This window comes from Salmo trutta, chromosome 20 (genome assembly GCF_901001165.1).
Source record: "Salmo trutta chromosome 20, fSalTru1.1, whole genome shotgun sequence".
Lineage (NCBI taxonomy): Eukaryota > Metazoa > Chordata > Actinopteri > Salmoniformes > Salmonidae > Salmo > Salmo trutta.
Window position 1 is genome coordinate 26,979,915 of NC_042976.1, and position 26,723 is coordinate 27,006,637.

Here is a 26,723-nt window from a genome sequence, read left to right on the forward strand (position 1 = left end):
AGAATGGTCAATTCACATCTTATCTGTTCTGTTATCTGACCAGAGCTAGACAGACTATAGTCAGTCAGTTCACATACAGGCTGAAGTCATACTGTGTGTGTAGGTGTGTGTAGGTGTATGTACCAAAGTAGTAAGTCAGTTAATCTGTGTAATGCGTTGAGTTTGGGAGTGATTTGCAGGATTTAGTGGCTGAGGGTGTGTTAGTCAAGGTCGGTCAGGAGATGAGGACATGATGTGTAAGTTTCTGTCAACGCCACTTCTGCTTACTCCAGCCAGGATTCCCCTCTCAGCGATATAATACTCCTCCTTATAGCTCTCTTCCTCTTTCTCGCTCTCTCTCTCTCTTACTCCGATTCAAATGAAATCTCATTTTATTTGTCACATGGTTTGTAAACAACAGGTGTGGACTAACAGTGAAATGCTTACTTACGGGCCCTTCCCAACAATGCAGAGAGAAAGGAAATAGAGAAATAATAATTGAAAAGTTAAACCCATAATAAAAGTAATAATCGATAGACAATGAGTAATGATGATCTTGGCTATATGTTATGTTACTGTGCTTCCCCTTAAGTTTTGTTTTTGTGTCTTTTATGTTTTGTACACCAGATGAAACAACAATATTTTTGGTTATGGAAAATATATTTCACAGTGGTTTAGATGGTACAATGATTCTCTACACTATACTAGCTTATTTTGTCACATAAATTGAAATTAGGCAAACTATTAGAGTTTTAGCAACCACGAAATGGCGGCACAATTTCTGCATAGTGTAACTTTAACTATTTAACTAACTATTTAGCAGTTTTATAGCTTATTCTGAAGCTGTTCAGGGTCCGGTTAGTTCCAAACTTGGTGCATCGTTACCACTTGCCTTGCGGTAGCTGAGAGAACAGTATGACTTGGGTGGCTGGAGTCTGACAATTTTTAAGGGCCTTCATCTGACACCGCCTGGTATAGAGGTCCTGGATGGCAGGGAGTTCGGCCCCAGTGATGGACTAGACCAGTCAAGATTCTGTCAGTGGTGCAGCTGTAGAACATTTTGAGGATCTTAAGGTGTTATCGTGGGGGAAGAGGCATTGTCATGCCATCTTCATGACTGTGTGTTTGGTCCACGATAGATCCTTAGTGATGTGGACACAGAGGAACTTGAAGCTCTCGACCTACTCCACTACAGCCCCGTTCATGTGAATGGGGGAGTGCTCGGCCCTTCGTTTCATGTAGTCCACCATCAGCTCCTTTGTCGTGCTGACTTTGAGGAACAGGTTGTTATGCTGGCACCACACTGCCAGGTCTCTGACCTCCTCCCTATATGCTGTTTCATCATCGTCGGTGATCAGGCCTACCACCGTCGTGCCATCGGCAAACTTTCCCGTCTGTCTCTTTGTCAACCTTTCTGTCAACAAATCCCCAAGCTTGTCTGAGATAAAGGTTTAGAGAGAAACAGAGACAGAAATAGGCCTAGATTTAAAGGAGATAGTCCTAGTCAATTATCAAGTCAATCCATGTGTGTGTCAGTGTGTCTGCTCATTTTGTTTCCAGGAAACACATTGAAGATCAATGTTGTGGAGGAGACAGACAGATAAAGAATGCTAAGGCTGGCAAACGAACAAAGGCAGCCCCTTGCTAGCTCCTGTCCATTAGAACCCAGACTAGAGATGTTGACCTGAGATGGCCCTAATTTAATCAACCGACTGAGTGTGCCTGTGATCTCACTATCCACACACAGCCTCTAACACACAGACACAGAGAGCTAGGTTATTACACATATAGAGGGGAAGGATATGGGTTCTGAGCTTGGGGTGTGCGCAGGTATACCCCAGACAGAGTGATTAGGGTAGAGCATGTATTGGTAGACCACTTTGTCGTTGACATTTACTCTGACTTGGTTACTGGCTGCCATGTTATTGTTGCTCAGCAGCACCATGTTCTCTCCTGTTTCCATGGCTCAAGGCATTGAGTTTTATAGTGCTTCCTCACTGTTATTCTGTTAATGGAGGAATTATTTCCAGAGGTAAGCTGACCTGCTACTGTACTGACATGGACTGACCAGAATGAGACTCCTCCCATGTGGCAGTGCTCGTGTCTTTAACGAAACAACCAGGGAGCTCATGATATTTTTTTATAAGCATAATATTGTGTGTGTGTTGTCAGGCACGTGTTGGGCAGGCATACCCATGTTAAAGCCTCTCTCTCTCCCCCAAAGTGAGTCCAGATGTCTCTATTGCTCTAATCCTGTCCTGTCTCTGTTAGTCCCTCTCTCTCTGCTCTATTACATTGACATAGTACACACACACACACACACACACACACACACACAAAACAACTATGTCACTGCAGAAGAGCCATCTGATCATAATACAGTTAAACCAAATATTTTTGCTAGCTGAATAAATGGTTTTATTGACTTTAAGCCTGTTTATTGCATATCGAGGATGAGGTTTCCATTTGAGATCTTTCAAAGGACACATTATCCCACTGGTTGTCATAGCAAGCGTCTGTGGGCGTTACTTGCTCCAGTATTCACAAATCATCTCAAGAGTAAGAGTGCTCCCATCTTATTCATCATGATTTAAAAGGCTAAACTTCTCCTAGATCAGCACTTCTATCTTGAGACACTTTGTGAATATGGGCCCTGATGTTTATTCCTCTGGGAGCACATGTAAATGAGGTAAACAGGAATTATTCGCCTTGTGTCCTAATAAATACCAGTTGTCTATTGTACACACTCCTCCCTCTCCCATCTTTCTCAGAATTCAAGCCAGGCCAGGCAGACCAGCACAGAACAGACCCAATCATGATTGAGCACATTGTGATTCCTGCATGTGTCTGTGTGTGCACGTGTGACTGTGAGCATATCAAACCACTTTTGCAAGAGAAACCCCTCTGCAACATGCTGCAAACAGAGATCTGGGTTCAGGGTTGTGTTCATTAGGTTACACCGTATCAAAACATTTCAAGTACATGTAGCCTATTGGACATGATTTTGGTGCAGGGATTAATGTCTGACAACAATTCTCTGTTCTCTCTCCCTATCCTTCTCTGCTCCCCTTCCTCCCCCTTTCCCCAGACACAGGCTGAGCATGCTGGGGCGTGAGTGAGGCATCATGGATCCCGAGGAGCAGGAGCTGCAGAATGACTACCGTTACCGTAGCTACGCGGCGGTCATCGAGAAAGCCCTGCGGAACTTTGAGTCGTCCAGCGAGTGGGCTGACCTCATCTCCTCTCTGGGCAAACTCAACAAGGTATGGATGGCAAGGCTGGTACAATATATTGAGTCTGGAGGTCAGACATCCAGACACTCTATACTATTGAGTTGCACCCATGGTGTGACAGATGAAATTACCCAGTGGTGCATTCAGTTGTATTTCCATCCTGGTTTGCATTTCCTCAGTGTGTTCGTGTCCTGTCAGAATAGAAGAGCACTGCATTGACGAGTTAGACAGGCCATTGGTCTCTTGATCAGTGTATTGCCATTAGTGTTTTATTAGTTATTTTGTGTATGTTGGTTTGCATTGAGAGCATTTGCATGTGGAAGTGTCAGTTTAACAGTTCTGTAAACAAAGCAGGAAATTGTTTTTGCTACTTTCGGCAATTTTAAACTCAACAACATGCATATTATATGTGTGTAAGAGTTCATGGGCGTGTGTCTGTGTGTGAGTGACTCTCTGGCTCTGAGCCCAGTCACTACCTGCAGTCACTTATCTGGCCTTGCTGGAGTTGCCATGGTTGCATCTGGATCTGCTCCAGGATCAGTGGACTGGGAGATGGAAAACATTCCCAATCTATCAATTGAGTTTCTAAAAATTATCCTACATCAGTGTTCATTCACTTATCCCCCAATCATTCAATGGAGAGGATGATAGACTATCCCTTTCACTGAATAATGTATTTACCAAACACATTATTCAAACTCTTATTGACCTATCATATAGTGTGTATAGATTGCTTTTGCAGGCACTCCGTTTCAAGTTTCTCGTAAATTGTTCTACTTCAGTAGCTACAGAATACATGGCCTGACTCTCTGTCCCCTGCTCCACCCAAGTGGGACTTTGGACACTAGTAGGTCCCTGCTTGTGACACATTTAGGAAGAAGGATGTTTGCTAAGGAGTGTTATGGTAGAATGGCCATGTGTTGATCTGTGTGTGTCTAGGTGCTATGTGTGAATGCATGAGGATTCTTTCAGGCCACTTTAGCATTAATCTGTCAAGTAAACAAAGCAAATTACAAAGTAGCATGGTAATTATACAATAGTTACCAATGAGTTATGTATTTCTTTGATATTCATTAAAATACATACCACTAACACGCACCACTGGCATATCTCTCACTCGCCATCCCCCTAGGCCCTGCAGAGTAACCTGCGCTACTCTCTGCTGCCCCAGAGGCTGATCATTGGGAAGCGTCTGGCCCAGTGTCTGCACCCGGCCCTGCCCAGTGGAGTGCACCTCAAGGCCTTAGAGACCTATGAGATCATCTTCAAGATCATCGGCACCAAATGGCTGGCCAAGGATCTCTTCATCTACAGGTGTGGGACTTGTGCGAACCAGTCGAACCCATTTTGTGTGTGTGTGTGTGTGTGTATGTGTGTGTGTGTGTGTGTGTGTGCATGCCTGTCTATTGTCCTGATTTGTTTGAAGGCCTATTGAACAATGTTAATGTGTTTTTGGGGGATTTGTGTGTTGTTCTCCTGTACTGTATGAGTTAGTGTGTTGTATTGATCTCTGTCATGTGTGTGTTTTAGCTCGGGACTGTTCCCGTTGCTGGGCCATGCTGCGATGGCGGTGAAGCCAGCCCTGTTGACGCTGTATGAGCGCTACTACCTCCCTCTACAGAGGGCCTTACTGCCCAGCCTACAGGCCTTCATCACTGGACTTCTGCCTGGCCTGGAGGAGGGGGCTGATGTCTACGACAGGTACACACACACACATACACACACACACGTACCTGTGTATCTAAACAGAGCTAAAATAGCTCTTCCATAAATATTTGCATAATATAACATATCTTCTTCCTTTTCCCATTATCTTAAACTTTGATCTCTCTCCCTCTCTCCCTTGTCTGTCCAGGACGGATGCGTTGCTACTGAGGCTGTCTCTGTTAGTGGGCCAGCAGGTGTTCTATGGGGCTCTGTGGGGCAGTGTGTTGGTCAGCCCTCTGGTCCGGCTACCCGCCTCTCTCTTCATCGTCACACACTTCGACCGCTTCACTCCACCGCGCCAGCAGAGATGCATGCTGGGCTATAACAACCACTTGGTGGTGAGTTGATGTGTCTTTCCACATGTTAATATGAGTATGAGTGTCGGGATGTGTCTGCCATGTTGGATATGTTGTAGAACCTCTCTCTCCCTCTAGTGGTTAGAGCGTTGGGCCACAAACCGAAAGGTTGCTGGATCGAATCCCGAGCTGACAAGGTAAAAATTTGTCGTTCTGCCCCTGAGCAAGGCAGTTAACCCATTGTTCCCCGGGCGCCGAAGACGTGGATGTCGATTAAGGCAGCCCCCCACACCTCTCAGATTCAGAGGGGTTGGGTTAAATGTGGAAGACACATTTCAGTTGAAGGCATTCAGTTGTACACCTGACTAGGTTTCTCCCTTTCCTTTCCTCCCTCTTCCAGATGAAGGCTTTGTGTCTTTCTCTGCAGGACTCTAATGTTCTGGTGCAGAGGAACATGTTGGAGATCCTGCTATACTTCTTCTCCTTGGCCACCTGCCTGGTGAGTAACTTTTCCTCCTCTTCACCACCTCACCTTTTTCAGCTTATCCACCCTGTCCTGCTCCTCCACTTCCCCTCGCTCCTCCTCCAACTCTTCCTTCTCTGCCTCTCTATTATCTTCATCCGCTACTGTTTCCTTCTCCCTCTTCATTAACTCCTTCTTCCTCCTCCCTGTGCCCCCTCTGTACCTGTTGTTCTCTCAGGACCCAACAGAAGGCAGTATTCCTATGACCAGGGAGGACACGATCACAGTGGTGTCTGCTGCTTCCCTCACGCTGCTCCGCAGAGACATGTCCCTCAACAGACGCCTCTACGCCTGGCTGCTAGGTAACTACTGTGGATAGACATGCACCACACACACACACACACACACACACACACACACACACACACACACACACACACACACACATGCAATGAAGTTATGGCTTTGAGTCCTAGTCTAGCAATAGGCCTGAATATAGTTCACTGTGTAGCTAATAATAGCTTTAGTTGCTTTACTAGCTAATGTCGTTAAAGTCTAGGTAATACATTTATCCATATAGCTTCAATTCTTTGCTCCTTGCCTTTCAGAGACAAACATTTATGCCTTGTTATTATAGTGTCTTCAAAAAGTATTCATACCCCTTGACTTATTCAATATTTTGTTGTGTTACAGCCTGAATTCAAAATGTATTAAATATATATATATTTTTTTCTACACTCAAAACATGTTTTTAGAAATGTTTACAAATGTATTGAAAATGAAATACAGAGAGATCTCGTTTACATAAGTATTCACACCTTTGAGTCAATACTTTGTAGAAGCACTTTTGGCAGCGATTACAGCTGTCTTTCTGGGCAAGTCTCTTAGCCTGTTTGGGGTAGGGGGCAGTATTGAGAATTTTGGAAAAAATATGTTCCCATTTTTAACTGCCTCCTACACCAACTCAGAAGCTAGAATATGCATATTATTGTTCAGGTTTGGATAGAAAACACTCTGAATTTTCTAAAACTGTTTGAATGGTGTCTGTGAGTATAACAGAACTCCTATGGCAGGCAAAAACCTGACAAGGTTTCAAGCAGGAAGTACCCTGTCTGACAAGGAGTCGTGCGTCTTGCATCTTTTTATTGAAAAGTAAGGATCTTAGCTGTAACGTGACAATTCCCAGGGCTCCAATAGGCTCTCAGAGCCCGCGAAATAACTGAAGGTTTACGAGGGAGCCTCAGGTTGAAACAGATTATCGCCTTTTGTAAGTGGATGCTCAGAGGACCTTTGAATGATGCGCGTGCATGAGTCGCTCCCGAGGAGAAATTTTATTCGGCTGTTTAGGCTCAATGCATACTCCCGGTCGGAATATTATCACTTCTCTACGACATAAATGGCATAAAAATTGTTTTTAAACAGCGGTTGACATGCTTCGAAGTACGGTAATGGAATATTTAGACATTTTTGACACGCCAATGCGCCATGCGCGAGACCGTGAAGAAGCATTCTAGAACTCACGAACAAAACGTCGCTGTTTGGATATAACGATGGATTATTTGGGACCAAACCAACATTTGTTATTGAAGTAGAAGTCCTGGCAGTGTATTCTGATGAAGAACAAGCAAGGTAAGAACATTTTTCTTATAGGAAATGTGATTTTGGTGGATGCTGACCTGGGTGGGTATCTAAATAGCTAGCCCTGTAATGCCGGGCTATGTACTTAGATTATTGCAAAATGTGCTTCATCCGAAAAGCTATTTTAAAATCGGACATATCGAGTGCATAGAGGAGTAATGTATCTATAATTCTTAAAATAATTGTTATGCTTTTTGTGAACGTTTATCGTGAGTAATTTAGCAAACTGTTAGTAAATTCAACGGAAGTTTGCCGGGGGTTATGCGTTTTCTGAACGTCACATGCTAATGCAAAAAGCTGTTTTTTGATATAAATATGAACTTGATTGAACAGACATGCATGTATTGTATAACACAATGTCCTAGGTGTGTCATCTGATGAAGATCATCAAAGGTTAGTGCTGCATTTAGCTGTGGTTTGGGTTTTTGTGACATTATATGCTAGCTTGAAAAATGGCTGTCTGATTTTTTCTGGCTGGGCACTCTGCTGACATAATCTAATGTTTTGCTTTCGTTGTAAAGCCTTTTTGAAATCGGACAGTGGGGTTAGATTAACGAGATTCTTGTCTTTAAATAGCTGTAAAATAGTCATATGTTTGAGAAATTGATTGAAGTAATAGTATTTCTAACGATTCAAAAATCGCGCCACTGGAATTTCAGTAGCTGTTACGTAGGTGGGACGAAATCGTCCCACATACCCCAGAGAGGTCTTAGAGCTTTCCACACCTGGATTGGGCAACATTTGCCCATTTATTCTTTTCAAAATTCTTCAAGCTCTTTCAAATTGGTTGTTGATCATTGCTAGATAAACATTTTCAGATCTTGCCATAGATTTTCAAGTAGATTTAAGTCAAAACTGTAACTCGGCAACTCCAGAACATTCACTGTCTTCTTGGCAAGCAACTAGTGTAGATTTGGCCTTGTGTTTTAGGTTATTATCCTGCTGAAAGGTGGATTCATCTCCCAGTGTCTGGTGGAAAGCAGACTGAACCAGGTTTTCTGCTAGGATTTGCCTGTGCTTAGCTCCATTCCATGTATTTTTTATCCTGAAAAACTCCCCTGTCCGTGACGGTTGCAAGCATACCCATAACATGATACAGCCACCACTTTGCTTGAAAATATGGAGAATTGTACTCAGTAATGTGTTGTATTGGATTTGCCCCAAACATAACACTTTGTATGAAGGACAAAAAATGTATTGCTTTGCCACATTTTTTGCAGTATTGATTTAGTGCCTTGTTACAAACAGGATACATATTTTGGAATTAGTTTAGTCAATTAGTTTAGTATTGAGGCGTAACTACAATGTTGTTGATCCATCCTCACCCTTGGCATCATGGTGAAATCCCTGAGCAGTTTCCTTCCTCTCTGGCAACTGAATTAGGAAGGACGCCTGTATCTTTGTAGTGACTGGGTGTATTGATACACCGTCCAGTGTTATTAATAGTTAATTAGTAAACATTTTGAAAAGCATAATTCCACTTTATGGGGTGTTGTGTGTTGGTCAGTGTAAAATATATATATTTTTTAAATCAATTTTCTATTTAGGCTGTAACAACCAAATGTTGAAAAAGTCAAGGGGTGTGAATACTTTCTGAAGGCACTGTAAATTACTCTGTTTGTGTGTTGCTGTTCGCCAGGCACAGACATTAAGGGGGGTATGGTTGCTGCAGACCCTGACCTCTCCATCTCCATGGAGGAACAAACAGCCTTCTACTTCAACACCCACTCCAGAGAACTCCTAGTGCAGGTCAGACACACTAACACTACTGTTGAGCAATTATATAAATCATACTGTTACAGATGATTAAACCTCACGAAGGACTTCTCGAAAAACACCTGCCCTTTAAATGCAAGTCACTCATTCAAATACGAAAACATAGAAACAATGTGACCTTGGATTCAGTCAATACCCGGTGGTGTAACCTTGTGTATGTGTGTACTCTGTCTCTCTGTACTTAGGCTTTGATCAATATCCTGAATCAGAAGGATGTGGAGGCAGACCCGGAGAGCGTGATTGGTTATCTCCGACCCTTCCGCATCATCATCAGCCTCATGGATAAGCCAGAGATAGGTAGTCACACACACCTCCCCTCCTTCAGGCCTAAACACACACACACCTCCCCTTCCTTACATTTTACTTTTTAGTAATTTAGCAGACCCTCTTATCAAGAGCGACTTACATTTTAGTGCATTCATCTTCAGATAGCTAGGTGAGACAACCACATATCACAGTCATAGTTTGGAGGGCCAAGAGACCAGAGGTGGCAGAACAGAGTGCTCGGGTTGGGGTGTAGGGTTTGAGCATAGCCTAAAGGTATGGAGGGGCAGTTCCTCTTGCTGCTTCGTAGGCAAGTACCATGGTCTTGTAGTGGATGCGAGCTTCGACTGGAAGCAGGTGGATTGTGAGGAAGAGCGGGGTGACATGGGAGAACTTTGGAAGGTTGAACACCAGGTTGGCAGCAGCGTTCTGGATAATTTACAGGGGTTTGATGGCACAAGCGAAGAGCCCAGCCAACAGCGAGTTACAGTAGTCCAAACGGGAGATGACAAGTGCCTGGATAAGGACTTGCGGCGCTTCCTATGTGTGATAGGCTCATACACTATGGATGTTGTAGAGCATGAACCTGCAGGATGCGAGTCACTGCTTTGATGTTGTCCAGGGTCACGCCAAGGTTCTTTGCACTCTGGTAGGGGGACACCATGGTGTCAACGGGGGGGCGGCATATCTGCCAGGCACGCAGAGATGCGTTGCACCTGGTGCAGACACAGATCCTCTCCACGTCACCTGGTAGAAGTAGCCTGCCAGGTAGGATGCAATCCAAGAGTGTGCAGAGCCTGAGACGCCTAGCCTGAGAAAGTGGAGAGGAGGTCTGATGGTTCATGGTGTCAAAGGCAGTGGATAGATCTATGAGGATGAGAGAGGAGAGTCAGCTTTGGCAGTGCAGAGAGCCTCTGTGACACAGAGGAGCAGTCTCGGTTGAGTTACCCATCTTGAAGCCTGACTGGTTAAGGTCAAGAAGATCATTCTGAGAGAGATGGCATTGTCAGAGACCGCACACTCAATGTTTTGAAAATAAAATAAAGAATACCGGTCTGTAGTTTTTGACATCAGAGGAGTTGAGTGTTGCTTTGAGGAGGGGAGCGACTCAGGCCATTTTGAAGTCCGGTGGGACGCAGCCAGTGGTCAGGGATAAGTTGATGAGGAATGGGAGAAGGTCTCAAGAGATATGGAGAGGGGATGGGGTTGAGTGGGCAAGTTGTCTGGCGGCCGGACCTCACTAGTCGCAGGATTTCATCAGGAGAGAGGGGATAAAGAGGTCAAGGTGTAGGGTAATTATGTGTGAGTGGGACCAGTGGACTCAATAGGCTGAGTGAATGAGAAGCGGATGTCATCAATCTTCTTTTTAAAGTGGTTGACAAAGTCATCCACGTAGGGGGAGTGGGTGGAGGATTAGGGAGGGAGGAGAAGGTTGAAAAGAGTTTCCTAGGGTTAGAGGCAGAAGCTTGACATTTAGAGTGATTGAAAGTGGAGTTAGCAGTGGATACAGAGGAAGCAAAGGTAGAGAGGAGGGAGTGAAAGGCTGATAGGTCGTCCGGAAGTTTAGTCCCCTTTCCTCCCAAGCCGACCGGGAGGAAAGGGTACTGTGCAAGTTAGAGGTTGACCAATACCGATTATTGGAGGACCAAAAAAAGCCCATACCGATTAATCGTCTGATTTTATAATATGTATGTGTGTAATAATGACAATTACAACACTACTGAATGAACAATCAACACTTTTATTTTAACTTAATAAAATACATAAATAAAATCTATTTAGTCTCAAATAAATAATGAAACATGTTCAATTTGGTTTAAATAATGCAAAAACACAGTGTTGGAGAAGAAAGTAAAAGTGCAATATGTGCCATGTAAAAAAGCTAACGTTTAAGTTCCTTGCTCAGAACATGAGAACATATGAAAGCTTCCTTTTAACATGAGTGTTCAATATTCCCAGTTAAGAAGTTTTAGGTTGTCGTTATTATAGGAATTATGACGCGTCGACTACTTCTCTCTATACCATTTGTATTTCATATACCTTTAACCATTGGATGTTCTTATAGGCACTTTAGTATTGCCAGCCTAATCTTGGGAGTTGATAGGCTTGAAGTCATAAACAGCGCTGTGCTTCAAGCATTGCTAAGAGCTGCTGGCAAACGCAGTAAAGTGCTGTTTGAATTAATGCTTACGAGCCTGCTGCTGCCTACCACCCCTCAGTCAGACTGCTCTATCAAATATCAAATCATATACTTAATTATAATATAATAAACACACAGAAATACGAGCCTTTGGTCATTAATATGGTCAAATCCGGAAACTAACATTTCGAAAACAAAACGGTTATTTTTTCAGTGAAATACGGAACCGTTCCGTATTTTGTTGAACGTGTGGCATCCCTAAGTCTAAATATTGCTGTTTCATTGCACAACCTTCAATGTTATATCATAATTATGTCAAATTCTGGCAAATTAATTAGTCTTTGTTAGGAAGAAATGGTCTTCACACAGTTCACAACGAGCCAGGCGGCCCAAACTGCTGCATATACCCTGACTCTGCTTGCACTGAATGCAAGAAAAGTGACAATTTTTCTAGTTAATACTGCCTGCTAACATGCATTTCGTTTAACTAAATATGCAGGTTTAAAAAATATATACTTCAGTGTATTGATGTTTATGGTTAGGTACATTTGTGCAACGATTGTGCTTTTTTCGCGAATGCGCTTTTGTTAAATCACCACCTGTTTGGCGAAATGAAGTAGGCTGTGATTCGATGATAAATTAACAGGCACCGCATTGATTATATGCAACGCAGAACAAGCTAGTTAACCTAGTAATATCATCAACCATGTGTAGTTAACTAGTGATTGTTAAGATTGATTGTTTTCTATATGATAAGTTAATGCTAGCAACTTACCTTGGCTCCTTGCAGCCACAGGTCCTTTTGATGCTGCACTCGCGTAACAGGTGGTCAGCCTGCCACGCAGTCTCCTCGTGGATTGCAATGTAATCGGCCATAATTGGCATCCAAAAAGGCAGATTACCGATTGTTATAAAAACTTGAAATCGGCCCTAATTAATCGGCCATGCCGATAAATCGGTCGACTTCTAGTGCAAGTCATAGGATGCGGAAAGGGAGGAGAGTTGGGTTGAAGAGGCAGAATCAGGAGACAGGAGGGAGAAGGATTTAGCAGAAGGGAAAGATGAGAGAGTGAAAAGATTGCGATGGCGCTGGGAGGCTAGGGTTGGGGCTGGGTGGCTAGGGTTGGGTGGCTAGGGTTGGGTGGCTAGGGTTGGGTGGCTAGGGTTGGGTGGCTAGGGCTGGGTGGCTAGGGTTGGAGGAAAGGGAGACAGAAAAGGAAACTAAGTAGGGATCAGAGACCTGGAGGGGGATTGCAGTGAGATTAGTAGGCAAACGGCCTCTAGTAAAGACAAGGTCAAGCATATTGTCTGACTTGTGAGTGGGAGGGGACTGGGAAAGGGTGAGGTCAAAAGAGGCAAGGAGGAGAAAGAGAGAGTTGGAAAGAAATTAGGTTGAAGTCGCCAAGTACGAAGAGCGGTGACCCATCGTCAGGAAATTGGCTTAATCAAGGTGTCAAGCTCATTGAGGAACTCTTTAAGGACACCTGGTGGGCAATAGGTGACATCATTGTTAAGCTTGAGTGGACAAGTGACAGTGACCACATGGAATTGAAATGATAGTCTCCACTTAGGAGAAATTAGTAGTCCTGTGTGACAACCAGATGCTCTTGAACTATGAAGATTTGTAAGTCGCTCTGGATAAGGGCGTCTGCTAAATGACGTAAATGTAAAGAGAGAGGAGCTGGAGTAGCAGTGTTCTCTGTGGGGATCCATGTCTCCGTCAGGGCCAAAAAGTAAAAGGACTGAAGGGCAGCATAGGCTCTGGTAGTTCCAAACGATGGGTTGTGCGTGCAGGGTACACCAAATTAGATGGGTTGTAGCCAAGGGGTGGGGAGCATCTGTAAAGCCTACAGGAAGAGGGGCAAACAGGTATAGAAAACACACATATTGTAGTTGTCAAAGCTACAAAAGAGCTAAATGAGATCTGAAAATAACTAGGTAAGATACTTAAGTGAGATAGTGGTGTGGATGGAGCCTTCCTCGAACAACTCAGCAGAACCGTTTTTGTTTCGGTGACAATCTTCGTTTTGCGACTAGACCGCCGCTTCGAAATCAGGGGAGTCTGAAGTACTAATACTAATTGCTTGCAAAGGTAAAGAGCACACATCCCGGTACTAATTTCTGACTGCCTAGGTGAGGAGAAACCACCCCCCCCTCCAATACAGCCACTGATTATGAAAACAACAAGAGTCACATATTGCCCTGCCCCTTAATCCTGGTTTATGTGTCAACAATCATCTGCAAGTTATGAGCAGTCAGCAATTCACACACCAAGTAAGCTACTGGGAAGACAGGCAGCACTTAAAGTAGATGGCCCTAGCTAGCAAAAACACAGTACTAGACAACAACAGATAAAGAAAAATATTATACTCATCACTCCTGGAGATATCAGGAGTCCTCTAGCTATAGAATGAAGCACACCCTTAGGCCCAAACACACACACCTCCCCTCCCACAGGCCCAAACACACACACCTCCCCACCCACAAGCCCAACACACACACCTCCCCACCCACAGGCCCAAACACACACACCTCCCCTCCCACAGGTCCCAAACACACACACCTCCCCTCCCACAGGTCCAAACACACACACCTCCCCTCCCACAGGTCCAAACACACACACCTCCCCTCCCACAGGTCCAAACACACACACCTCCCCTCCCACAGGTCCAAACACACACACCTCCCCTCCCACAGGTCCAAACACACACACCTCCCCTCCCACAGGTCCAAACACACACACCTCCCCTCCCACAGGTCCAAACACACACAACCTCCCTCCCACAGGTCCAAACACACACACCTCCCCTCCCACAGGTCCAAAACCACACACCTCCCCTCCCACAGGTCCAAACACACACACCTCCCCTCCCACAGGTCCAACACACACACCTCCCTCCCACAGGCCCAAACACACACACCTCCCCTCCCACAGGCCCAAACACACACACCTCCCCTCCCACAGGCCCAAACACACACACCTCCCCACCCACAGGCCCAAACACACACACCTCCCCACCCACAGGCCCAAACACACACACCTCCCCTCCCACAGGCCCAAACACACACACCTCCCCTCCACAGGTCCAAACACACACACCTCCCCTCCCACAGGTCCAAACACACACACCTCCCCTCCCACAGGTCCAAACACACACACCTCCCCTCCCACAGGTCCAAACACACCACATCCCTCAGTCCAAACACACACACCTCCCCTCCCACAGGTCCAAACACACACACCTCCCCTCCCACAGGTCCAAACACACACACCTCCCCACCCACAGGCCCAAACACACACACCTCCCCACCCACAGGCCCAAACACACACACCTCCCCACCCACAGGCCCAAACACACACACCTCCCCACCCACAGGCCCAAACACACACACCTCCCCTCCCACAGGCCCAAACACACACACCTCCCCTCCCACAGGCCCAAACACACACACCTCCCCTCCCACAGGCCCAAACACACACACCTCCCCTCCCACAGGCCCAAACACACACACCTCCCCTCCCACAGGCCCAAACACACACACCTCCCTCCCACAGGCCCAAACACACACACCTCCCCTCCCACAGGCCCAAACACACACACCTCCCCTCCCACAGGCCCAAACACACACACCTCCCCTCCCACAGGCCCAAACACACACACCTCCCCTCCCACAGGCCCAAACACACACACCTCCCCTCCCACAGGCCCAAACACACACACCTCCCCTCCCACAGGCCCAAACACACACACCTCCCTCCCACAGGTCCAAACACACACACCTCCCCTCCCACAGGTCCAAACACACACACCTCCCCTCCCACAGGTCCAAACACACACACCTCCCTCCCACAGGTCCAAACACACACACCTCCCCTACCCACAGGTCCCAAACACACACACCTCCCCACCCACAGGCCCAAACACACACACCTCCCCACCCACAGGCCCAAACACACACACCTCCCCACCACAGGCCCAAACACACACACCTCCCCATCCCACAGGCCCAAACACACACACCTCCCCTCCCACAGGCCCAAACACACACACCTCCCCTCCCACAGGCCCAAACACACACACCTCCCCTCCCACAGGCCCAAACACACACACCTCCCCTCCCACAGGCCCAAACACACACACCTCCCCTCCCACAGGCCCAAACACACACACCTCCCCTCCCACAGGCCCAAACACACACACCTCCCCTCCCACAGGCCCAAACACACACACCTCCCCTCCCACAGGCCCAAACACACACACCCTCCCCTCCCACGGCCCAACACACACACCTCCCCTCCCACAGGCCCAACACACACACCTCCCCCTCCCACAGGCCCAAACACACACACCTCCCCTCCCACAGGCCCAAACACACACACCTCCCCTCCCACAGGCCCAAACACACACACCTCCCCTCCCACAGGCCCAAACACACACACCTCCCCTCCCACAGGCCCAAACACACACACCTCCCCTCCCACAGGCCCAAACACACACACCTCCCCTCCCACAGGCCCAAACACACACACCTCCCCTCCCACAGGCCCAAACACACACACCTCCCCTCCCACAGGTCCAAACACACACACCTCCCCTCCCACAGGTCCAAACACACACACCTCCCCTCCCACAGGTCCAAACACACACACCTCCCCTCCCACAGGTCCAAACACACACACCTCCCCTCCCACAGGTCCAAACACACACACCTCCCCTCCCACAGCACACCTCCCCTCCCACAGGCCCAAACACACACACCTCCCCTCCCACAGGCCCAAACACACACACCTCCCCACCCACAGGCCCAAACACACACACCTCCCCACCCACAGGCCCAAACACACACACCTCCCCTCCCACAGGCCCAAACACACACACCTCCCCTCCCACAGGTCCAAACACACACACCTCCCCTCCCACAGGTCCAAACACACACACCTCCCCTCCCACAGGTCCAAACACACACACCTCCCCTCCCACAGGTCCAAACACACACACCTCCCCTCCCACAGGTCCAAACACACACACCTCCCCTCCCACAGGTCCAACACACACACCTCCCCTCCCACAGGTCCAAACACACACACCTCCCCTCCCACAGGTCCAAACACACACACCTCCCCACCCACAGGCCCAAACACACACACCTCCCCACCCACAGGCCCAAACACACACACCTCCCCACCCACAGGCCCAAACACACACACCTCCCCTCCCACAGGCCCAACACACACACCTCCCCTCCCACAGGCCCAAACACACACACCTCCCCTCCCACAGGTCCAAACACACACACCTCCCCTCCCACAGGTCCAAACACACACACCTCCCCTCCCACAGGTCCAAACACACACACCTCCCCTCCCACAGGTCCAAACACACACACCTCCCCACCCACAGGCCCAAACACACACACCTCCCCACCCACAGGCCCAAACACACACACCTCCCCACCCACAGGCCCAAAACACACACACCTCCCCTCCCACAGGCCCCAAACACACACACCTCCCCTCCCACAGGCCCAAACACACACACCTCCCCTCCCACAGGCCCAAAACACACACACCCTCCCCTCCCACAGGCCCAAACACACACACCTCCCCTCCCACAGGCCCCAAACACACACACCTCCCCTCCCACAGGCCCAAACACACACACCTCCCCTCCCAGCCCACACACACCTCCCCTCCCACAGGCCCAACACACACACCCTCCCCTCCCACAGGCCCAAACACACACACCTCCCCTCCCACAGGCCCAAACACACACACCTCCCCTCCCACAGGCCCAAACACACACACCTCCCCTCCCACAGGCCCAAACACACACACCTCCCCTCCCACAGGCCCAAACACACACACCTCCCCTCCCACAGGCCCAAACACACACACCTCCCCTCCCACAGGCCCAAACACACACACCTCCCCTCCCACAGGTCCAAACACACACACCTCCCCTCCCACAGGTCCAAACACACACACCTCCCCTCCCACAGGTCCAAACACACACACCTCCCCACCCACAGGCCAAACACACCACACCTCCCCTCCCACAGGCCCAAACACACACACCTCCCCTCCCACAGGTCCAAACACACACACCTCCCCTCCCACAGGTCCAAACACACACACCTCCCCTCCCACAGGTCCAAACACACACACCTCCCCTCCCACAGGTCCAAACACACACACCTCCCCACCCACAGGCCCAAACACACACACCTCCCCACCCACAGGCCCAAACACACACACCTCCCCACCCACAGGCCCAAACACACACACCTCCCCACCCACAGGCCCAAACACACACACCTCCCCTCCCACAGGCCCAAACACACACACCTCCCCTCCCACAGGCCCAAACACACACACCTCCCCTCCCACAGGCCCAAACACACACACCTCCCCTCCCACAGGCCCAAACACACACACCTCCCCTCCCACAGGCCCAAACACACACACCTCCCCTCCCACAGGCCCAAACACACACACCTCCCCTCCCACAGGTCCAAACACACACACCTCCCCTCCCACAGGTCCAAACACACACACCTCCCCTCCCACAGGTCCAAACACACACACCTCCCCTCCCACAGGTCCAAACACACACACCTCCCCTCCCACAGGTCCAAACACACACACCTCCCCTCCCACAGGTCCAAACACACACACCTCCCCTCCCACAGGTCCAAACACACACACCTCCCCTCCCACAGGTCCAAACACCACACCCTCCCCTCCCACAGGTCCAAACACACACACCTCCCCTCCCACAGGTCCAAACACACACACCTCCCCTCCCACAGGTCCAAACACACACACCTCCCCTCCCACAGGTCCAAACACACACACCTCCCCTCCCACAGGTCCAAACACACACACCTCCCCCAGGTCCAACACACACACGGCCCTCCACAGCCCAAACACACACACCTCCCCTCCCACAGGCCCAAACACACACACCTCCCCACCCACAGGCCCAAACACACACACCTCCCCACCCACAGGCCCAAACACACACACCTCCCCTCCCACAGGCCCAAACACACACACCTCCCCTCCCACAGGCCCAAACACACACACCTCCCCTCCCACAGGTCCAAACACACACACCTCCCCTCCCACAGGTCCAAACACACACACCTCCCCTCCCACAGGTCCAAACACACACACCTCCCCTCCCACAGGTCCAAACACACACACCTCCCATCCCACAGGCCCAAACACACACACCTCCCCTCCCACAGGCCCAAACACACACACCTCCCCTCCCACAGGTCCAAACACACACACCTCCCCTCCCACAGGTCCAAACACACACACCTCCCCTCCCACAGGTCCAAACACACACACCTCCCCTCCCACAGGTCCAAACACACACACCTCCCCTCCCACAGGTCCAAACACACACACCTCCCCTCCCACAGGCCCAAACACACACACCTCCCCTCCCACAGGCCCAAACACACACACCTCCCCACCCACAGGCCCAAACACACACACCTCCCCACCCACAGGCCCAAACACACACACCTCCCCACCCACAGGCCCAAACACACACACCTCCCCACCCACAGGTCCAAACACACACACCTCCCCTCCCACAGGTCCAAACACACACACCTCCCCTCCCACAGGCCCAAACACACACACCTCCCCTCCCACAGGCCCAAACACACACACCTCCCCACCCACAGGCCCAAACACACACACCTCCCCACCCACAGGCCCAAACACACACACCTCCCCTCCCACAGGCCCAAACACACACACCTCCCCTCCCACAGGTCCAAACACACACACCTCCCCTCCCACAGGTCCAAACACACACACACCTCCCCTCCCACAGGTCCAAACACACACACCTCCCCTCCCACAGGTCCAAACACACACACCTCCCCTCCCACAGGTCCAAACACACACACCTCCCATCCCACAGGCCCAAACACACACACCTCCCCTCCCACAGGCCCAAACACACACACCTCCCCTCCCACAGGTCCAAACACACACACCTCCCCTCCCACAGGTCCAAACACACACACCTCCCCTCCCACAGGTCCAAACACACACACCTCCCCTCCCACAGGTCCAAACACACACACCTCCCCTCCCACAGGTCCAAACACACACACCTCCCCTCCCACAGGCCCAAACACACACACCTCCCCTCCCACAGGCCCAAACACACACACCTCCCCACCCACAGGCCCAAACACACACACCTCCCCACCCACAGGCCCAAACACACACACCTCCCCACCCACAGGCCCAAACACACACACCTCCCCACCCACAGGTCCAAACACACACACCTCCCCTCCCACAGGTCCAAACACACACACCTCCCCTCCCACAGGCCCAAACACACACACCTCCCCTCCCACAGGTCCAAACACACACACCTCCCCTCCCACAGGTCCAAACACACACACCTCCCCTCCCACAGGCCCAAACACACACACCTCCCCTCCCACAGGCCCAAACACACACACCTCCCCTCCCACAGGCCCAAACACACACACCTCCCCTCCCACAGGTCCAAACACACACACCTCCCCTCCCACAGGCCCAAACACACACACCTCCCCTCCCACAGGCCCAAACACACACACCTCCCCTCCCACAGGTCCAAACACACACACCTCCCATCCCACAGGCCCAAACACACACACCTCCCCTCCCACAGGCCCAAACACACACACCTCCCCTCCCACAGGTCCAAACACACACATCTCCCCTCCCACAGGTCCAAACACACATACCTCACCTCCCTTAAAAGACCGCTTGAAAAACGAGAAAAAAGTGGCAATAGTATTTACTAAAAATAGATAACTCAAGAAATGTCATTAAAGTTTTTGCTGAGGAGATCTTACATCTAACTAAGATGTTTGTTGCAGTACAAGTGAAAAATATTTGTCTCTCGTTGAATGACAACATTGAAGAATTCCTACTGTTGACCAACCACCGACGAAGGCGAGTAGACTTCAGGTAGCCTAAAAAAAAGAATTGTGTGCACAAACAGCGGAAAAAACACTTTCTGAAGACCAAAACAAACAAAAAACGTCACAAAATGTCGTCATAATATACAGTGCATTCCTAATGTATTCAGATCCCTTGATGTTAAAGCCTCATTCTAAAATTGATTAAATCGTTTTTTTCCCCCTCATCAATCCTCACACAATACCCCATAATGACTAAGCAAAAACAGTTTTTTATACATATCACATTTACATAAGTACTCAGACCCTTTACTCAGTACTTTGTTGAAGAACCTTTGGCATTACACCACCGAGTCTTCTTGGGTATGATGCTATAAGCTTGGCACACCTGTATTTGGGGAGTTTCTCTCATTCTTCTCTGCAGATCCTCAAGCTCTGTCAGGTTGGATGGGGAGCGTCGCTGCACAGCCACTCTTAGGTCTCTCCAGAGATGTTCGATCGGGTTCAAGTCCGGGTTCTGTCTTGGCTGTGTGCTTAGGGGCGTTGTTCTGTTGGAAGGTGAACCTTCGCCCCAGTCTGAGGTCCTGAGCAGGTTTTCATCAAGGATCTCTCTGTACTTTGCTCCGTTCATCTTCCCCTCAATCCTGACTAGTCTCCCAGTCCCTGCCGCTGAAAAACCTCCCCACAGCATGATGCTGCCACGACACTTCACCGTAGGGATGGTGCCAGGTTTCCTCCAGACGTGACGCTTGGCATTCAGGCCAAGGAGTTCAATCTTGCTTCTCATGGTATGAGAGTATTTAGGTGCCTTTTGGCAAACTCCAAGCGGGCTGTCATGTGCCTTTTACTGAGGAGTGGCTTCCGTCTGGCCACTCTACCATAAAGGGCTGATTTGGTGGAGTGCTGCAGAAATGGTTGTCCTTCTGGAAAGTTCTCCCATCTCCACAGAGGAACGTGGAGGTCTGTCAGAGTGACCATTGAGTTCTTGGTCACCTCCCTGACCAAGGCCCTACTCCCCCGATTGCTCAGTTTGGCCCGGCGGCCATCTCTTTGGAGAGTCTTTGTGGGTCTAAACTTCCATTTAAGAATGATGGCCACTGTGTTCTTGGGGACCTTCAATCCTGCATAATTCTTTTGTTACCCTTCCCCAGATCAGTGCCTCGATACAATCCTTTCTCGGAGCTCTACGGACAATTCCTTCGACCTCATGGCTTGGTTTTTGCTCTGACATGCACTGTCAACTGTGGGACCTTATATAGACAGGTGTGTGCCTTTCCAAATCATGTCCAATCAATTTAATTTACCACAGATGGACTCTAATCAAGTTGTAGAAACATCTCAAGGACGATCAATGGAAACAGGATGCACCTGAGCTCAATTTCGAGTCTCATAGCAAAGGGTCTGAATACTTATGTAAATAAGGTATATGTTTTTACATTTGCAAAATTGTCTGAACTTGTTTTTGCTTTGTCAATATGGGGTTTTGTGTGTAGATTGATGAGGGAAAAATAAATATTTTATCTGTTTTAGAATGAGGTTTCAATGTAAGAATATGTGGAAATAGGGAAGGGGTCTGAATACTTTCCGAATGCACTGTATGCACAAACTGTTTCGGATTGGAAGCATGCAGACACCTTCAGGCCTAAACACACACACCTCCCCTTCCTCAGGCCTTACTTTCCCTTCTATCTCTCTTCATCTGTCTCAATCCCTCTACTCGTAGTATAGTGTAGTGGTGATGAAGATGATGATGATGATGATGGTGGTCCCTCTCAGGACCTCTGGTAGTGTGTAGTGATGATGATGGTGGTCCCTCTCAGGACCTCTGGTAGTGTGTAGTGATGATGATGGTAGTCCCACTCAGGACCTCTGGTGTGTAGTGATGATAATGATGGTGGTCTCTATCGGGTCCTCTGGTGGTGGGCAGTGTGTAGTGATGATGGTGGTCTCTAACAGGTCCTCTGGTGGTGGACAGTGTGTAGTGAGGATGGTGGTCTCTAACAGGTCCTCTGGTGGTGGACATTGTGTAGTGATGGTGATGATGATGGTGGTCGCTATCAGGTCCTCTGGTGGTGGGCAGTGTGTAGTGATGATGGTGGTCTCTAACAGGTCCTCTGGTGGTGGACAGTGTGTTATTGGAGGCGGTGAGAGCGTTCTACAGTTACTGCAGAGAGATGCTGGGAGAGGAGTCTATCACCAGCACTGGCCTGACGGGCAACCAACTAACCAGGTGAGAAGACCGGTGCGGAAGAGATACAGTGCCTTCAGAAAGTATTCACACACCTTGACGTTTTCCACATTTTGTTGTGTTACAAAGTGGGATTCAAATGGATTTAATTGTGATTTTTTGTAAACGATCTACACAATACTCTAATGTCAAAGTGGAAGAAAAATTATAACATTGGTAAAACATTTATGAAAAATAAAACACTATGTCTTGATTAGAGAAGTATTCAACCCCCTGAGTCAATACCTTTGGCAGCAATTACATCTGAATTTTAATGGGTATGTCTCTAAGAGCTTTTGAATTGTGCAACATTTGCCCATTATTGTTTTCAGAATTCTTTAAGCTCTGTCAAATTTGTTCTTGATCATGGCTAGACAACCATTTTCCGGTCTTACCATAGATTTTCAAGCAAATTTATGTCAGAACTGTAACTCGGCCACTCAGGAACATTCACTATCTTGGTAAGCAACTGTAGGATTTTGCCGGTGCTTAGCTCCATTCCATTTATTTTTTACCCTGGAAAAACTCCCCTTGCTTCTACATCTGTATTGCTTGCTGTTTGGGGTTTTAGGATGGGTTTCTGTATAAGCACTTTGTGACATCTGCTGATGTAAAAAGGGCTTTACAAATACATTTGATTAATTAACGATTACAAGCATACCTATAACATGATGCTGTCACCACTATGCTTAGAAATATGGAAAGTGGTACTCAGTAATGTGTTGTATTGGATTTGCCCCAAACATAACACTTTGTATTCAGGTCAAAAAATGAATTGCTTTGCCACATTTGTTTCAGTATTGCTTTAGTGCCATGTTGCAAACAGGATGCATGTTTTGGAATATTTTTTATTCTGTACAGGCTTCCTTCTTTTCACTCTCATTTAGGTTAGTATTGTGGAGTAACTACAATGTTGTTGATCTGTCCTCAGTTTTCTCCTATCACAGCCATTAAACTCTGTAACTGTTTGAAAGTCACCATTGGCCTCATGGTGAAATCTGAGCGTTTTCCTTCCTCTCCGGCAACTGAATTAGTAAGGGGACGCCTGCATCTTTGTAGTGACTGGGTGTATTGATACACCATCCAAAGTGAACTTATTTAGGCTTGTCATAACAAAGGGTTTGAAAACTTATTGACTCAAGACATTTCAGCTTTTCATATTTAATTATCCCGACTAACCGTTGCCCCCGCACGTTGACTCTGTACCGGTACCACCTGTATATAGCCTCACTACTGTTATTTTCACATTCATTTTACTGTTTCTTTACTTATCTATCTACCTAATACCTATTTTTTACTTAAAAATTGCACTGTTGTTTAGGGCTTGTAAGTAAGCATTTCACCTGCTGTATTCGGCGCATGTGACGAATAAACTTTGATTTGAATTACACTGAACAAAAATATAAACATAACATGTAAAATGTTGGTCCCATGTTTCATGAGCTGAAATAAAAAATAACATAACTTTTCCATATAGTATGCACAAAAAGCTTATTTTGCTCAAATTTTGTGCACAAATTTGTTTACATCCCCGTTAGTAAGCATTTCTCCTTTGCCAAGATAATCTATCCACCTGACGGGTGGAATATCCAGAAGCCGATTAAACAGCAGGATCATTACACAGGTGCACCTTGTGCTGGGGACAATAAACGGCCACTTTAAAATGTGCAGTTTTGTCACACAGCACAATGCCACAGATGTCTTAAGTTTTGAGGGAGTGTGCAATTGGCATGCTGACTGCAGGAATGTCCACCAGAGCTGTTGCCAGAGAATTGGATGTTAATTTCTCTACCATAAGCTGCCTCCAACGTCGTTTAAGAGAATATGGCAGAACTTCCAAACGGCCTCACAACCGCAGATCACGTGTAACCATGCCAGCCCAGATCCTCCACATCCGGCTTCTTCAACTGATGGACATTCTGATTGGCTGGGCCTGGCTCCCCAGTGGGTGGGCCTATGACCTCCAAGGCCCACCCATTAGTGCACCCCTGCCCAGACAAGTGAAATCCATAGATTAGGGCCTAATGAATTTATTTCAATTGACTGACTTCTTTATATGAACTGTAACTCAGTAATCTATTAGACATTGTTCCGTTTACATTTTTGATCAGTATAATTTATAAAAAATTCAAAAAACATCATTCCACTTTGACATTATGGGGTATTGTGTAGGCCAGTGACGCAATCTCAATTTAATCCATTTTAAATTCAGGCTGTAACGCAACAACAGTTGGAAAAAGTCAAGGGGTGTGAATACTTTATGAAGGCACTGTAAGTGGAGAATAAACTGATATATAAGTGAATGTTATTTATTGGGAATGGTTGTCCTTATATCCTAAGATTTTTCTAAAAAGAGAGTGACATGATAGTGACTTCGAGGATGTATTTGTATTGTGTTGTCTGTGCAGTAAAATAAAAGAAAACAAGAACGCGTCAGAGATCATAAAGACAGTGAACATGCTGGTGAGCTCCATTAACAGTGATTTCCTGTGGGATTACATGACCTGCCACTTCTGCACCTGCCTCAGGTAACACCTCTACTAACCCTTACTGTACCTCCTCTAGAATAGTCATAGTAGCTTTAATGTTATAAAGCATATTTCTCAAACATTGTTTAACTGTTCTCTCTCTCTTCCTGTCTCCATAGTGACCTAGCTGACCTGCCGCTACCCACTCTCCAGTATCAGAGTGCCTCTTCTGCTCCCTCTGTCACAGAGATCTCCACCCTTATCATATTTCTAATGGATGTTATCCCTCTGGTACACTCTCTCTCTCATTGGTCGGTTTCTCTGTGTCTCTCTCTCTGATTGGTCCGTTTCTCTGTGTCTCTCTCTTTGATTGGTCCGTTTCTCTGTGTCTGGTCCAATAGGAGCTCCATGTTGACATCCAGTCTCAGTTCCTGCCCCAGATGTTGTGTCGCATGTTGCACGCGCTCTGCACCCACATGACTTCCCTGGACTTATTGGAGCTCACGCAAGGCCTGCACGCCTGCTTCAAGGTGCTCAGTAAGATCCAGATGCCCGGGGCTTATATGGACATGGAGGAGTCACAGACACAGGAAGTGGAGGCACAGGAGGAGAGCTTTGAATATGTTCAGGTCAGTGTGTGTGCGTGTGCAGTGGTTCAGATAAGCGATGACATGTATTGAGAGTAGAAGAAAAATGGGAGTTAAGGATGCAGCATTACAGAAGTACTTCAGAAAGGACATGCCTTTAGGTCAGGATACTGTCTGGGAGGTGATCTGTCTGACCGAGGGATAACACTTCTGGTAGGGTACTGTACTACTCTTGTCTTGATCTTAGATCCTGACTACACAGGCCGGCCAATCACATGCTTCACATTTCACTGTCCATTCATATGTAATAGTTTTTTTGCCAAGGTCTGGAGTCCAGCTGTAACACTGACCTGTCTGTCTGTCACATAGACACAGCTCCCACTAATCTCTAGCTTTGTTCAGTCACTGACTGGACCGTGATGGGATTTTTCCTTAAATTATATTTGAGAAGTTTAAGGACAAGGAGATGGTTCTTTAACAGTCCTTTTAGGTCATACTACACTCTCCCTCAATGGTGATAATCTGGTTGGATCATACATTTTCTACCCCACAGGACGTGGACAAGGAAAGGGATGAGGAGGATAATGATGACGATGGTGGTAAGGTCAACGGTAACCATGACAACACAGAACCAGAGGAAGAACCTAAACTGTATGGGGACATGGAGCACGAGACTGGTCCAGGAGAGGGAGAAAGCCCCTTCCTGCCCCTTCGGTCTGAAGACAGCGGATTGGGCATCAGCGCCTCGCCGTCAGAGCTGCACCTCCTACCAGGGGCGGGCCTGGGCCCTGAGGAGGCAGGGATTGTGAAAGAGGGCGAGGGCGTGTGGAGGAAGGGGGGCAGTGTGGAGACCATAACCCAGTATCTGCACGATATCCTGGCCTTCATCACCAGCAGGTAGAGAACAGTATCACATCAGGGAAACATAATCATCAACTCTAACAAACTTTATCTGTCTCTTTCTCTCGCTATACTGGATTCGCTAAATGTACAGTAGCC

General features: G+C 48.0%; 1 protein-coding gene across 3 annotated transcripts in view; it reads left to right on the forward strand.

Annotated features, from left to right (window-relative positions):
- LOC115155801 (protein dopey-2-like) overlaps positions 1–26,723 on the forward strand; it is a 58,101-nt gene that overhangs the window by 3,400 nt on the left and 27,978 nt on the right. For 2 of the 3 annotated variants that reach the window (XM_029702757.1, XM_029702756.1), the window contains exons 2-14: positions 3,068–3,242; positions 4,345–4,526; positions 4,743–4,913; positions 5,068–5,257; positions 5,616–5,714; positions 5,917–6,040; positions 8,956–9,065; positions 9,278–9,389; positions 22,552–22,672; positions 25,069–25,197; positions 25,317–25,428; positions 25,539–25,766; positions 26,278–26,621. In XM_029702757.1, the coding sequence (XP_029558617.1) occupies positions 3,105–3,242; positions 4,345–4,526; positions 4,743–4,913; positions 5,068–5,257; positions 5,616–5,714; positions 5,917–6,040; positions 8,956–9,065; positions 9,278–9,389; positions 22,552–22,672; positions 25,069–25,197; positions 25,317–25,428; positions 25,539–25,766; positions 26,278–26,621 (2,060 nt within the window). In that variant the 5' untranslated portion in view covers positions 3,068–3,104. The remainder of the gene's footprint in view (positions 1–3,067; positions 3,243–4,344; positions 4,527–4,742; positions 4,914–5,067; positions 5,258–5,615; positions 5,715–5,916; positions 6,041–8,955; positions 9,066–9,277; positions 9,390–22,551; positions 22,673–25,068; positions 25,198–25,316; positions 25,429–25,538; positions 25,767–26,277; positions 26,622–26,723) is intronic. The other variant, XM_029702758.1, reaches the window with a different exon arrangement.